The sequence below is a fragment of the Vombatus ursinus genome, unplaced genomic scaffold (genome assembly GCF_900497805.2).
Source record: "Vombatus ursinus unplaced genomic scaffold, bare-nosed wombat genome assembly UNPS02011334.1, whole genome shotgun sequence".
NCBI lineage: Eukaryota > Metazoa > Chordata > Mammalia > Diprotodontia > Vombatidae > Vombatus > Vombatus ursinus.
Window position 1 is genome coordinate 7,615,711 of NW_020951112.1, and position 13,456 is coordinate 7,629,166.

Sequence of the window (13,456 nt, forward strand, 5' to 3'; positions counted from 1 at the left end):
AAAGCAGCTGGGGTTAGCCAGAAAGAATCACTAGGAACCTTTGAGAGAGCCGTTTCCATTTGGAGGTGGACACCCAATCACCAGAAGCAGAGAGGAAGCCAATTAAGTGGACCTGAGTTTTCTGGAAATTCGACTGTGAAAAAGAAAAGTGAAATAGGATCAATGAACAAATATTTGCCTCACATTTGCTCTGTGTGAGACACTTTGTATCCTCCCCCCCCTTTTTTCCCCAGCTGTTGTCTTCCCTCGTTAGACTGTTAACTCCTTGCAGGCAAGGGTGGCCTTTATATCCCCAGCTCTTAGCACAGTGCTTGGCACATAGTAGGCACTTAATCAGTGTTGATCTGCTGACCAAAATGAAACAGTCCCTGCTTCCAGAAGCTTCCGTTCTTTGGTGGGGGTAGCAGGAAGCTTTTTCAAGGAAAAAGATTTGCACTTGTTTCTGGGCAGCAAGCAAGGAGTCCGTGGATCAGGAGAGATGGAAAATCAGGGAGAGAGAAAGGAAGCTTAAAAAGGGGAATGAATCCTGGGCAGCCTGAGTGGAGGAGTAGGTGTTGGCTAGCAGAAAGTCCAAGCCCCTTCTTTGAGAAGCAGAAGGGTGGATCATGTGGAGGGCACTGGAATGTGGAATTGGGAGGACATTTCCTAGGAGAAAATGTTCTTTATTAAAATACTCAAGGTTTAACAGTGTGGTGCTGACAGAACTCAAATAGCAGGTGAAAACACAGGGCTGGAACTTCTGTGCCTCTGGTACCAGGGACTTTGTCCAAGATCAAGAGTTCTGAGTAATTTTAATAGGCTTTAACTTAGACTACTAAAACGATAGATTTAGAACATTAGTATGATTTGCTCTAGCTTCATGCCGAATATAAATGAAAGACTTAAAACTTTTCATTTGCAGCTTCTTTCTTGTTCTGTGATGAAATTAAGGAAAACAGTGCCCTCTAATGAATGTTCAGTGTATTGAGGATGGAACTTTAGTTTGCCTGAGGCATGGTTGGTTGTTTCCCTTTCCTTGCTTTAAATTGAATGTCATAGCTTTGGGACCTAAAATGAAGTTTGCCGGCTGTGTTTTGGTTTGTGAGGATGCGCAGTGTTGTGTAATGTCTTAGGACCTCAATGTCCAAGATTGTGCTAACTGAATCTTAGGTTTATGGCTAAAGGGTTACAGTGTACAACTGGAATTTTTCATAAACTGCTTTAAAAGACTTTGAGTATTAAATTAATTTTAAAAGAATTAGTATTGCCTTTCTCCTGTGGTTTATTGGTTAGGATCAGTACATATTGACAGCTTTAGTATTATATCATGTGATTCTACATAAGCTGAGTTGTGAACGTATAAAGTGCAAGGCTCAAGGGCTAAAATGTGTGTGGACGTGTTTTCTTGTTTTGAAAAGGCAACTTTTAAAAAAATCACACGCTCCTATGAAATTAGATATATCTTGTGTTAGAGGACAGGCTTGATGGAAGCCAGAATGGCTCAGATCATTGTTTACTTAACCGTAGCATGGGAGGTATACTCAGCAGGGATATGCTGCATTGATTTAGTTGAGTGAATCTTCTCTGGCTCTCAGGCAGCCATGTTGGCACACCAGTCAGGCCTCAAGGAGACCTCTTGCCTTCTTGTGGTCTGGCTTTTGTACTTAGGCCACCAAGAAGCTATAGGTGAGTCTTGGTGATTTCAGTACCTTTTAAGGAAAAATTAATCTGACCCATGTGGCCTGTATTTTTTCTTTCCACCACACTTTGCCATTTAAAACATGGTATGTCATAGAAACTACATGCAGCTGCATTACATGGGATGATTAAAGAATGGAGTATTTTATCAATCAAATATCTTGACTAATAATTGCCACAAATACATAATTGTTCATTTTCAGAGTATCTTAATATGATTTAAAAAAAATAACCGTGCTCACAAATATGTCTTATTTTTCTGAAGGGACTTCAGGATCTTGTAATTCATCAATTATTTGGTATTGGTGTCTCAGTTAATAGACATTTATGGTGGATAGGCCAGATAAATGCTTGTTACTCTTGACAAGAAATGGAAGTGAACATTTTTTTCAAGTGTCAAACCAAGGGCCCGTCAGAAAGTATAGGCAGAGGGGTCTTGAATGAAAATGAAGCATCGGCCGTAATTCCATCTCGTATCTAGTGGATGCCAGGTATGAAAAGTGTGCCTATAAACTAATGAATGCCAGGTAGTGCCAGGTGTGAAAAGTGTGACTCTAAAGTAATGAAACTTGATCACAGGACTTTAGGTTTGGAAGGGACCTCAGAAGTAGTCTGGTCCAAACCTGAACCTGAAAAAAAATGACTGCTGGAGCAGAGCCCAGATGGGTCATTGATCTGTCCCACTTGTGCTTAGGCATCTCCACTTGCAGAGGAGAATGCCCTCCTGCCCTCCCTTTTCAGGCAGATGGTACTAGGAAGCTTTTCCTTATTTCCAGGCCAAGTTTGCCTCTTGACACACGTTGTTTATCCCTAATTGTTCCTTGTGCTTCCCTCTGGGCCAGCCAGAACAAGCCAATTCCCTGTTCTTGGAATTCAGATATTCAAAAACAGATATCATGCCACGTCTCTTTTTCCAGGCTAAATAACCCCAATTTTTTTTATAGGTCCTTATGTGACTTGAACTCATAGTTGACCTTCCAGAGAACCTTCTGGACACCTCGAGCTTATTATGATCTTCCTAAAATATTGTGCCTAGATATGGAAGAGCCGTCACTTCTCTGGTTTTGGACAGTGCCTCTCTTAATGCGTGTGTTAGCTTGCCTGGCTACTATTTCCCATGCTTGAAGTCCAGAAAAACCTTCAGTTGTGGGGTTTTTTCCTTATAATTTTACAGTTGATTTTTTTAATCCAAGTATATTTCTCTTGATTTCCCCTTTTTACTCTCTTTACACCCCTCCATCTAGATATGCATATGTAAACTGAGCTGATAAATTTCCATCTTCCTTTGTGTCATTTAGTGGTTTTTGCAAACTGATTGACAGTTATGTTTTTTATTTTTAACAAATGGGTTCAAAACCCATCAATTAACTCTTCATTTGGAAGATTCTTAAATAGGTAGAAAAATTATGTTTCCAGGTTTTTCAAGCGTATAGGTATAAGGTTTTTATAGAAAACACATCATTATTTAGCAACAAAAGCTTAATTTTCAAACATCTTGCTAATAATCATGATGGTTTTATGCTATCCTTAGCCAGTGTTCAAGGCACACCATACAAAAAGGGTGAGGTTCATTGTTACTGTCTGTAAATCCATATTTTAAGTAGTGTTGTTCATTTCCATTTTGGGAAGGCCTTCAGTCGGGTCTAATTAAGTTGTTATTGTTTTTACTTGGTAACGTGGTTGGCAAAAAATCCATACTAGGAGAGGTGTCAACACTGTCATTTTCCTTTTTGTTTGCTGAAATTCACATTATTAACATTATCTCATATCCGTGGTATCTTTGCAAGAATCTTTTTAAGCCATGTCTCTACTTTGGGAGGGTTAGTTCAGTTAAAACTAATTATCCATAAATTGACTTGACACAAGTAAACTTTAGTAATGATATGCCATCACCCCCACAGGATGGTACAGTTCCAACTTTTCCCTCAGGACTTGTCACATACCAGATGTGACATATGTCCATTTGATTAATAGACCAAGTGAGGGCACCAGTATCAACTCTATTAAATTTTATTCGTACAACTTAATTTCTATTTTAAGATAAAAATATATCAAAATAGAAATTCTGATATTTTCTTCCCAGAGTCCAGTGGAATATCTTGCACACTTCACTTTGGAGGTAACTGCTCTAGACCAGGGATGATTGTGTTTTCAATACCTGTAGCCATTTTCCTTGTTACTTAAAAGAAAAAAGAAAAAAAGAAAAAGAACACTATTATAGCTAGTTACTTCCTTTGATTTGCCATGGAGAAAGAGGAAGTATCTAACAGCAAAATTCCTCCCATAATACATAAATATACACCACATTTCTGACATGAGCATGAAACACCAAATGCAGGAGTTGCTTAACACTTAATTTTCCCACCGAGTGCACAGAATTGGGGAAGGGACAATGACAACATGTCAACAGCTTTGGTCATTTCTCCAAGAAGGTCATAGAATGCTTCTACTTAACTTGGTTTGGAAAACTGTCTCTCTGAACTGATTTTAAACTGCATCATTCAAGTTCATCTGTATTCACAATATGGTATAATACTAATCTTACTTCTTTATGGACTATTTCCACTGTGCGGGTGTAGTTTCCCCACGAAATCAAGAACTCTCCCCTGTTTTTTACTTAATGAAACATGTTGGACTGAGCCACAAGAAGGCTAATGGTGCTGAGCTGGTATCGTGTTTGGGGGTTTGGGAATAGTTTTAAAAGCAAAATTTTGTGAGACATATAGGCACAAGTAATGAATGGAGCTGTTTCTGTCATGTTGGGCAGAACTGCAGTTGCGCATACCAGTGCTCCTGTTTAGTGCTCATTAAGAATGACATTTTTTTAGCCTTGGTCTGTCTCTTGAATATTCTAAGGAGAGAATGTTAGTAAGTTGGACATTCCATCTCTTGTTGTTGGTTTTGTCCTATTGAACAGATAACATGGAGAGAATAACCATACTCATCCAAATTTGCATTTCAGGCTTTCATAAATACATTGGTTTATTAAACTTTTGAAAATGGGAAGGTTTTTCACCTACAAGGCTTTATTCTTTACTCCTTAAATGAAGTCTGACAGCTAACCCAGTCATGTTGCTGGGTTTTATAAACCAGCGAGATCCTTTGTCTTTCCTATTTTGTGGTTGGGGAGGAGGTATGTGAAAGCGCCACTCACTTCATTTAATAACCCACTGTTCAAATCTAAATTCAGCATTATGATTACAGTACAGTATTCACTCTCCATTTTTGTGGTTTGTCAGCAAATTTTAATGATGTCACTGAATTCCACCATGAGGGGGCTGGAAATAGGACTAACTCTTCTTTGTTATTTTGAGTATTTTGATTAGTTCTTCTGGTTAGCAAAGGAACTGTATGTATTCACTTGTTGGATATATTTGTCATTAGGCATCAGTGACATTTCTGCCTTATAGACATGAAAATCTGTATTTTTTTTTTAAAGCAGACTCCAGCATTTAATTAGTCAGTTTGTATTAGACTGAGGGCCTGTGATATTTTAAGTACATAGTTATTCAAAGTACTTGCCCAGAAAAGTCTCTAAGCTTCCGGTTACTAAGAAGGCTTTATTCTTTCCTGTTTTTTCTCATATTAAGTGATCAAATCTGGCTAGTTTTCTACTGATCCTTGTTGCTTTCTGCTATTTCCCAGTTAATTTTTAGTACATTTATTGAAAGCAACTCACAAGGCCTTTTTTTCTATTCTGGGAAAATTAAGAGCACGCACGTGTGAAGCAGGCACCTGCATTCTGTAGTGATAAGCATGACAGGTAGACTCATGATAGTACAGAATTTTTTTAAAATGGCATGCTTGCTGCATAAAATTACCAACAAACTGGGAGTCAGGATATGTTTGTATACATCTATAGAACATGCACAAAATATGCCCCTATGCACAAGAGCTATTCCAAATCAGATCACCTGGCTTACCTGTGTGGTAGGCTGCGTTTGATGCCTTTCGTGTCAGCTGAAATGAAAAACCTTTGCCACGATGGGAAGGAGTTATCTATTACATCTAATTTCACTTTATTGATTAGCAGAGTTAACTGTTTCAGGATCTATGCTGTCTAACATCATGTACAACAGTAATCTCCAGTTAATAGATTTATTATTAGATAAATTGGCTTTAGCAGTTTATTTTTCTAAGGGTGAAACAAATGCACTGTTTGTATTTATGATTCATAAGACTTTGCTATAGAAGAGTGATGGAGTACGTGGTATGGTTTTCAGTGGGGTCGAAGCATGATTGACAGCCATATTAGCAGTTAAATAGTACTATAATCTAGAAAGTCAGTAGTATTGGAAATTATTTTTTAATTTGAAATTTTACAAAAGTCATTTTTGTGTTGTGCGTTCATGTTCTGTTTCTCTAAGTGGATGTATAAACATTAAATTAGACTGTGAATATTTTTTTTCTGCAACAGATATGCCCTATTATGACAGCTTTGTAAAGGAAAGACATTGAGCCTCATGACAAAGGGCTGTTTGCAATAGGATTGAAATTTAATGAAAAGCAAGATAACTTTTTCTAGCATGTGGCATTTCTCAACATCCTGTTTATATGCTTTGTGACCCTGGAAAGACCCATAACCATGTCAATTTTTTCAGTACTCTGTATTGCTATGCCAAAGAGGAAGGCAGACGTTTTTTAATGATTATTTGAAGAGAGATATATTTATTGAATTCCGGACATATTGATTCAGAGGTCTGAGAGGGGAGGGAGTGTCTCGGTGGCAGAGGGAGCTGCTCTACCAGGGGCAGAGAATCAGGCCTGAGAAAAAGCCACTGGCTGTGACAGTTGAGCTACCAATGATGGTAGGTTTGGAAAGAGCAGTTTCAGTGGAAGGAAGATACTGAAAACCAGATTTTCAGGGGGCTGAGAAGTGAGTGAAAGGAGAGCTGGTGTAAGCAGTGAGATGGAGGACAGCCATCGGATGAGCATGGAGAGGCAGGGTCATTGGGGGAGGGCACTGGCATATGTTTGTAGGCATCAGGGCATGAGCTACTGTGGCTAGGGAGAGATCGACTATGTGGGGCAAGAGGATGATTTGTGGAGACAGTCAGCTAGAAACGTTGAGAGGGGTTGAGAGAAGTGGCCCAGTAGAGCACGAGTCTTTGATGAGGAAAAGGTCTCCTCTCCATCAGAGACTGGACACAAGGACAGAAGGAGGTGATGTCCAGGGCTTTTGAGATGTAGAAAGTAGGGGTGAAGAGCGTGCTTATAGCCTATGCCTTTTCTTTTCTCAAGAAAGTCTGAGATGAAGTCCTCTGCTGAGAGAGTACAGGAAGCTGGTATGAGGATAAAGAAATGCTCTGTGTGTAGCATTATATTGGTTATCCTCCAGAGATGATGCACTATCATTCTTGACCATTAGATAAAGTGATTTTTTTCCATCTCTAGAGAACCAAAGAGATTGCAAATGATGACCTCGACAACCTGGCCTGGTTTATATTCCTTTGAGAAACAATATGGCAGTTTAAGGAACAGTTATTTCCTCCCTCGCTCCTTTATTTTTATATAAAAGAAGCAACACAATAAAGCTGTCTAATGGGCTCCCTTCATAGATCACCACCAGTGCCTCTTCTGTTAATCAAGAGCAGTTGCTAGAAGGCTGTTGAAAGTCCTTCTCAATGGTCAGGTTTCAGGAAATCTCTTAACCCTCCCTCGCTGCCCCCCATCATCCATCCCTTTCCCTGGAAAAATAGAATTATTGCCTTTCGTGGATAATGGCATGTTGCCATCAGGGTATGGTGTCTTTTTCCTTTCTTCTGTTTATCCACATTTTTTCTCTTTCCACACTTTCTGTAGGACTTCCCAGCTCTTAGAGCCTTCTTTCTTCCTGCACTTGAAGCTTTCTACGTCAGCTGCTTTGGGTTCCTCCACGTAGCAGATATCTAGCCTATTATACTTGACCACCAAGGGTATATCTAGGTACCCCCTTTCCTAAATCCACATACTTGAAAAAATTGGGCCAAGTAAAAGAATGGGAGAAAAGGTAAAGGGCTTTTAAAAGCTTGTGTATTCTTTCCATACAATTGCTGCATATGGTTTTTTCTAGAATTAGTCTCACATTCTTCATCTCCTGTTTTCTGAGCAGCTCCAAAGGATGCTCTTCAGTAGTGGTTGTGCTCCATAGCTGTCAGTATCAACATTGTAGCTCTTTCCTTCTCGTTGCTGGGAATTTCCCTCTCATGAAAATAATGAGCAGGGTGGTAGGCAGGGGGGGAGTGCTTTCCTTGTGCTCCGCATTATAGTCAAAACAGCAGGCTGAGGCATTTGTCTTTGCAAAGACCTCATTATCTTGAAGACCATTTGCATTTCTCCAAACAGCAGCATCTGGAAAGAGTATATAATTTTGAGTTGACTGAAGAATGTTATTTAGGCACCATTTTATATAAAATGTGGGGTGACAGTTTTAACAGTGATTTAATCTGATTCGACCTCTTTAATATTTCCATGCCTGTTGAATTTAACCTTGTAAATAGCTGCCCAGCAAATTAAATCAAACTAGAGTGCTGTGCTCATTGTCGGCGTAACAGATTATCAGAGGCAGCAGAGAATATCATGTTTTAAAAAGAAATGTTGAAATTCATGTTTCTGCTTTAATTGTAGTCGGAGATTGGATTTGGGAAAATGGAGACCTATATTAAATTGGAAAAGCTCGGAGAGGTAAGGAATTAACATACAACTTTCTTCTTTTCTCTGATTGTTTTTTGCAATAAAAAGCATACTTTACCATAAAAGTATGAGATAACTTAGCTATATTAAGTCACTTTGTACCCCCTCCTGATTCTTAAGATTCCTCATTTCTACATACGTACTTAGACAGATTTTGCAAAAAATAGACCTTTTCCTTTGCATTATTCTGTTTAGGTCCACATATTTCTGTATATTCCTCACATTTTCATTCTCTGTGGTGATGTAGTATCCATCACATTGATGAGTACACTAGTCTATTTAGCCATACACTGTATGTTGTAAAAGAAAAAACTATTAGCATTCTGTTTTTATCACCCTAAAAAAATCCCTCTTTGTTAAAAGAATGTACATTGTCATTCCTTTGCTCGATGATAGATGCTTTGTGATACTTAAATGTGAAATTATTTTTACTTAAAGAGAAGAAATTTATAAGGTTGAAAAATAGACCCCAGAATGGGGTAATAGTTGGCATTCTCATTAGTCTTCACTGAAATTTCAAAGTACTGCTGACTTAGATATAAAATTTTTTTATTAGTTGAATTAGAAATTCTAATGAAAGTGTTCTCTTTGCCAGCATGTGAGGAATAACAAATAGTATGACTCTAAACCCTTGAGATTTAAGATGGTGTCCTGAATAATAAAAGCACAAGTCATTGGGACATAAACAAAGTAACTGACTATTATTGAAATTAGAAAACGTAAATCCTGACCATGGTTACCTGGAACTTTCCACCATGAATGGCCAATTTCAGAAAAACCTGACCTCTCATGGCAAGTAAATCAAAGAAAAGTGGGCACTTAGTTGGTGGTAACACTTTAAGAGAGCCAGAAACTAAAAATTAAAAAGCTCATGTAGCATGTGTTTGATTTAAGTGGACAATTAACATAGAATTAGGAGGGTACAGAAGCGCTGCAGCTGGGACTCAACACATCTCCGTGGCTCATTAGGAAAACAAAGGGTGATCACACTGGTGTTTTCTGTGAAGAAGGAAATCTAGCCTCTGAATACCCTTAGAGGCCTTTTCCAGTCTGTATGGCATGGATACAATTTTACGGATTTTCTTTTTGAATGTGATCCTAGGGGACCTATGCAACTGTATATAAAGGAAGAAGCAAATTGACGGAGAACTTGGTAGCATTAAAGGAAATCCGCTTGGAGCATGAAGAGGGAGCTCCATGTACAGCCATAAGAGAAGGTAAGATGGCGTTCTTCATCATGAGAAATGAATCCTTGGAAATGCTTCTTAGAACTGGGCTCCTGCAGCCTCATGACGTACAGATTTCATATTTTGAGAATGAAAAGATGCAAAAAGAGGAAACAACTTAAAGGTCATATTCTAAGCCTTTAGAAAATTGTTTCTGAAAACAAATGTCTAAATAAGTATATTTTATTAAATCTTATGACAATGTAGTTCGCAAGTTCATTCCATGACTGTACCCAAGCACTCTTGAATATGGGATTGTAGTGTTTTGAAGTCAAAATCGTATTGTTTAGGTGAAGGTGCCTTTTTTTTTTTTTAGAGGCTATATTCACTTCTAGTAAATTCTATTTTAAATCAGGTTTTGATAGCCTATTGTTAATTTTTTGAAAAATTTAATCCTACATAGATTTTAATTCATTTTCTTTATCTTTTTCCTAGTTTCATTATTAAAGGATCTAAAGCACGCCAACATTGTTACATTACATGACATCGTTCACACAGAGAAATCCTTGACTCTAGTCTTTGAGTACTTGGTAAGCACTATTTTTTTAAATTTTATCCTACTTTAATTCAGCTTTTATTCTACTACCAAATGTATCACATAGGAAAAGAAGCTCCTGCACATTGTCATCAAACATTTCATTCAGTCCATCCTGGGGAGCAGGGAGTGCAAATATGAATAAGACATAATACCCGCCCTCCCTCAAGGAGAGAACGTGCGTTTATCCAAATAACTCTAACCAACAAGGGAGAAATGGGTAACACCACAAGAGGTAAAAACAAAAATTAGCTCTAGTCTTTGAGTATTTGGTAAGCATTAGCCTCAAAATGGTATTTCAGGTATGTTTTTTTTTTTTAATGGTTAGAAATTCTAGGAACCTTTGCTGTGTTTCCATGCCATTATGTATATAGACATGGGTTTGTAGGAATGGGGATGCTCTACAAGTGTTTTAACTCCTTTCCATGTTATTACTTCATGTGTATCTCCCCCCTACCGCCATTCCCCCAAAAAAAGGGTCGAAGTGATTGAGGAGTCTAGTTTCAAGGAAAGAATTGCCCACTTTTTATTGTAGCGTGAATACTAGAAAGATGACTGAGTTACTGTCCACTGAGCACCAAGGTTCTAATCCTGGCTTTGCTTCTTAGTACCCTTGGACAAGTCCCTTGGTAGAAGAGTAGAACTCTTGGAGATCTCTTTCCTCACCTTTACTATGAGGGGTTCATAATAGAGGAGTTCGAAGCCCCCTAACAGGTCTAAAGTCACACGGTCCTTGCAGCCTCACACTCTGCCCCAGCTGCAGTTAGATCTTTGTTGTAGACAATTTGACTGCATTGGGAAGTGTAGGGATTGATGCTGTGGTCTGGTACTTGGCAATGGCCAATTTTCTTTGTCTTTCATTTTTTTGGTTTGTCTGGTCACAACTAAATCAGACGGCACAACAATTGTTGTCGTTTCCAAAAAAAAAAAAATGTACATACATACATCCATACTGTTGTCTACAGAAGGCTTCTTTTGGACTTTAGCAGTTCAGTTCAGTGTCAAGTTCCAGTCGTGGTTGTCCTTGTAGGAACGTCTTCCTTCCACTGGTGAAGATCACAAGCCGTCGGTAACCTTAGTAGACAAGCCTCAGAGAGTTGCCGAAGGCTCAGAGGTGCTCCTAAAGTGACGGCAGTTTGACTCATAGCCAGAAATGTTAGGGGACTGATTGATATCAGTGTGAGTCATCAATATGATATGGCAGCCAAGGAAAAAAAATGCAGGCTTGGTCTATGTTGAGAAGCCTAGCACGCTCTCCTGCTCTCTCCTGGTCAGGCCTTATCTAGAACATTATATCCAGTGTGTGCAGTGAAAGTATTCATATATCCATTTATTTTCAGCATGTGAATGATCATTTTCATTGAAGTGGTTGATGTTGATAAGTGCCATTTTGCCCGAAATGAAAAGTTCTCCTTTAGCTTTATGACAGAAAAGGCACAATATTGAGGGTCATTGGACATGAGTCCCTTTCTGCCTATTCTGTGGGTCATTAGTGAGCTTTTCATAGTGACCGGACATATTTCTATTTCAGCCATAGAAATGCAATGGTACTTATTTAAAAGAATCTGTAGCCTCAAAACCTAAAACTGAATTAAATTTGAATATGTTTAGTCCCACTCAGCATGCAGCTTTTATCCTACTACTAAGTATATGTATGACAAAGGAAAAGAAGCTCCCTCATATCATCATCTAACATTTCAGTCTATCCTGGGGAGCACAATACCTGCCTCCTTGGGGAAAGAGCATGCCTTTATCCAAATAACTCTTAGCAACAAGGGAGAGATGGTGAACAGCCACAAGAGTTTGTAAAAACACAGTGCTTGGAAGCATAGCAAAGATGACTTTTGGCTGGGATTTCAGCTAGGCCCTATCAAGCTGGGCAGGATTCTGACAGATGGCATCTGTGTAAAAGGGACTGTCATGAAAAAAAATGCATCGAGGCTAGAAAAGCCCACCGTGTATTTGGCTCTAGGATGAGGCCTTGTGAAGGAAAGAGTGGGGATGAGTCTGGAAAGTGAGTCGGGGCTAGACTGTAGAAGGCTTTAGGTTCAAGCCAAGGGAATGAAGAGACATTTGAGTTTTTGAACAATCCAAGTTTTGCTTTAGGAAGATGAGGCCAACAGAAGGTGGGTTAAAGCAGAGACAGGCGGCAGGGCGTTCTGCCAGGCTGAGCAGCAGAGCTCACCTGAATGGCAGTAATGGAAGTGGGTAGGGGAAGGCTGGACACGGGGGCTCTTAGTGAATGCTTACTGACTGGAGAGGTGGAATGATAGCAAGTGAGGAATCAGAAAAGAGTGAACCTGAGTCATAGGAAAACAGATAGGATTAGGGAAAGTCAGATTGAAATGTGGCATTTGGAAGAAAAATGATGAGTTCTGTTTTGGAACAGGTTAAATTTAAGAGTATTTGAGAAAGACCAGGTCTAAAGGTAAAAGTTTTTGAATACTCTGTTTGTATGAAGTACTCATTCTCTGAGTAGAGTTTAAGTTCAGTGAGGACAGGGACTGTTGTATTTTGGTTCTGTCTTTCTAAGCGCAGTGCTTACATAAGGAGGCAGGGAATAAATGTTGATTGAATTGAATCGATAGTTTAAGCCATGGGAGCAACTGAGAAATTCTGAGGAATTTCTGTTCTGAAAACAGAGCAGAGCCAAGAACTGGCCTTCCCTAGTACTTAGGTTTAGGGATGAGAGGAAGAGGAACCTTAGAATGTGGCAGAGAAGGCCAAAGGAGAAGCCGAGGCAGGAGACAGAGGAATGGTCAGCAGAGCTGCCCTGGAGGAGTAGAGAAGGCTGATGGTTTTGGTGGAAGCAAGAGGCAAATACAAAAGGTGGAGCAGCTAGATACACATGCCCCATCCCGCCTGAAAGGTCTCTTCTAGGTGGGATGAGGAAGGAGGGCCATTTGTTGCCTGAGAGGAGCAGGGGCGGGGACCCAGGAAAGCCAGAGTCTTAAAGGGATGGTCAGAGATAATGAAGTAAGCAGGCAGCAGAAAATCCAATTGTGGGTTACCAAACAAGAAGGAAGTATAACAGATGACTTAACCAAGGGCACAACCGAGGCTCCTGGAGTCAGTAAGTCACTAGGAAAGGAAGAGCCAAGACCACAGGGCTAGAGCAGGCCTGCAAAAGGATTTCTGGTGACCCTCAAAAAATGTAGAGGACGTAAAACAGGCCTATACAACATGCCACCTGAGGGCCACTTTGATGGGCCTTAACTGGCCTGAGGGCCATATGTTGTGCAGGCATGTGCTAGAGTTAGGTGACCTGCCTTGCCATTTTGAACTGGAGAGCTTGCAATAATTCACTTCTACAGTAGTTATTGAGCACCTGGTGTGCGAGTCACTA

At 39.5% G+C, this 13,456-nt stretch overlaps 1 protein-coding gene across 1 annotated transcript in view; it reads left to right on the top strand.

Moving 5' to 3' along the window:
- Window positions 1-13,456, top strand: part of CDK17 (cyclin dependent kinase 17) — a 147,618-nt gene that overhangs the window by 112,841 nt on the left and 21,321 nt on the right. Inside the window, exons 6-8 of the mRNA XM_027855787.1 lie at window positions 8,284-8,340; window positions 9,452-9,566; window positions 10,011-10,105. Of these exons, the coding sequence (XP_027711588.1) occupies window positions 8,284-8,340; window positions 9,452-9,566; window positions 10,011-10,105 (267 nt within the window). The remainder of the gene's footprint in view (window positions 1-8,283; window positions 8,341-9,451; window positions 9,567-10,010; window positions 10,106-13,456) is intronic.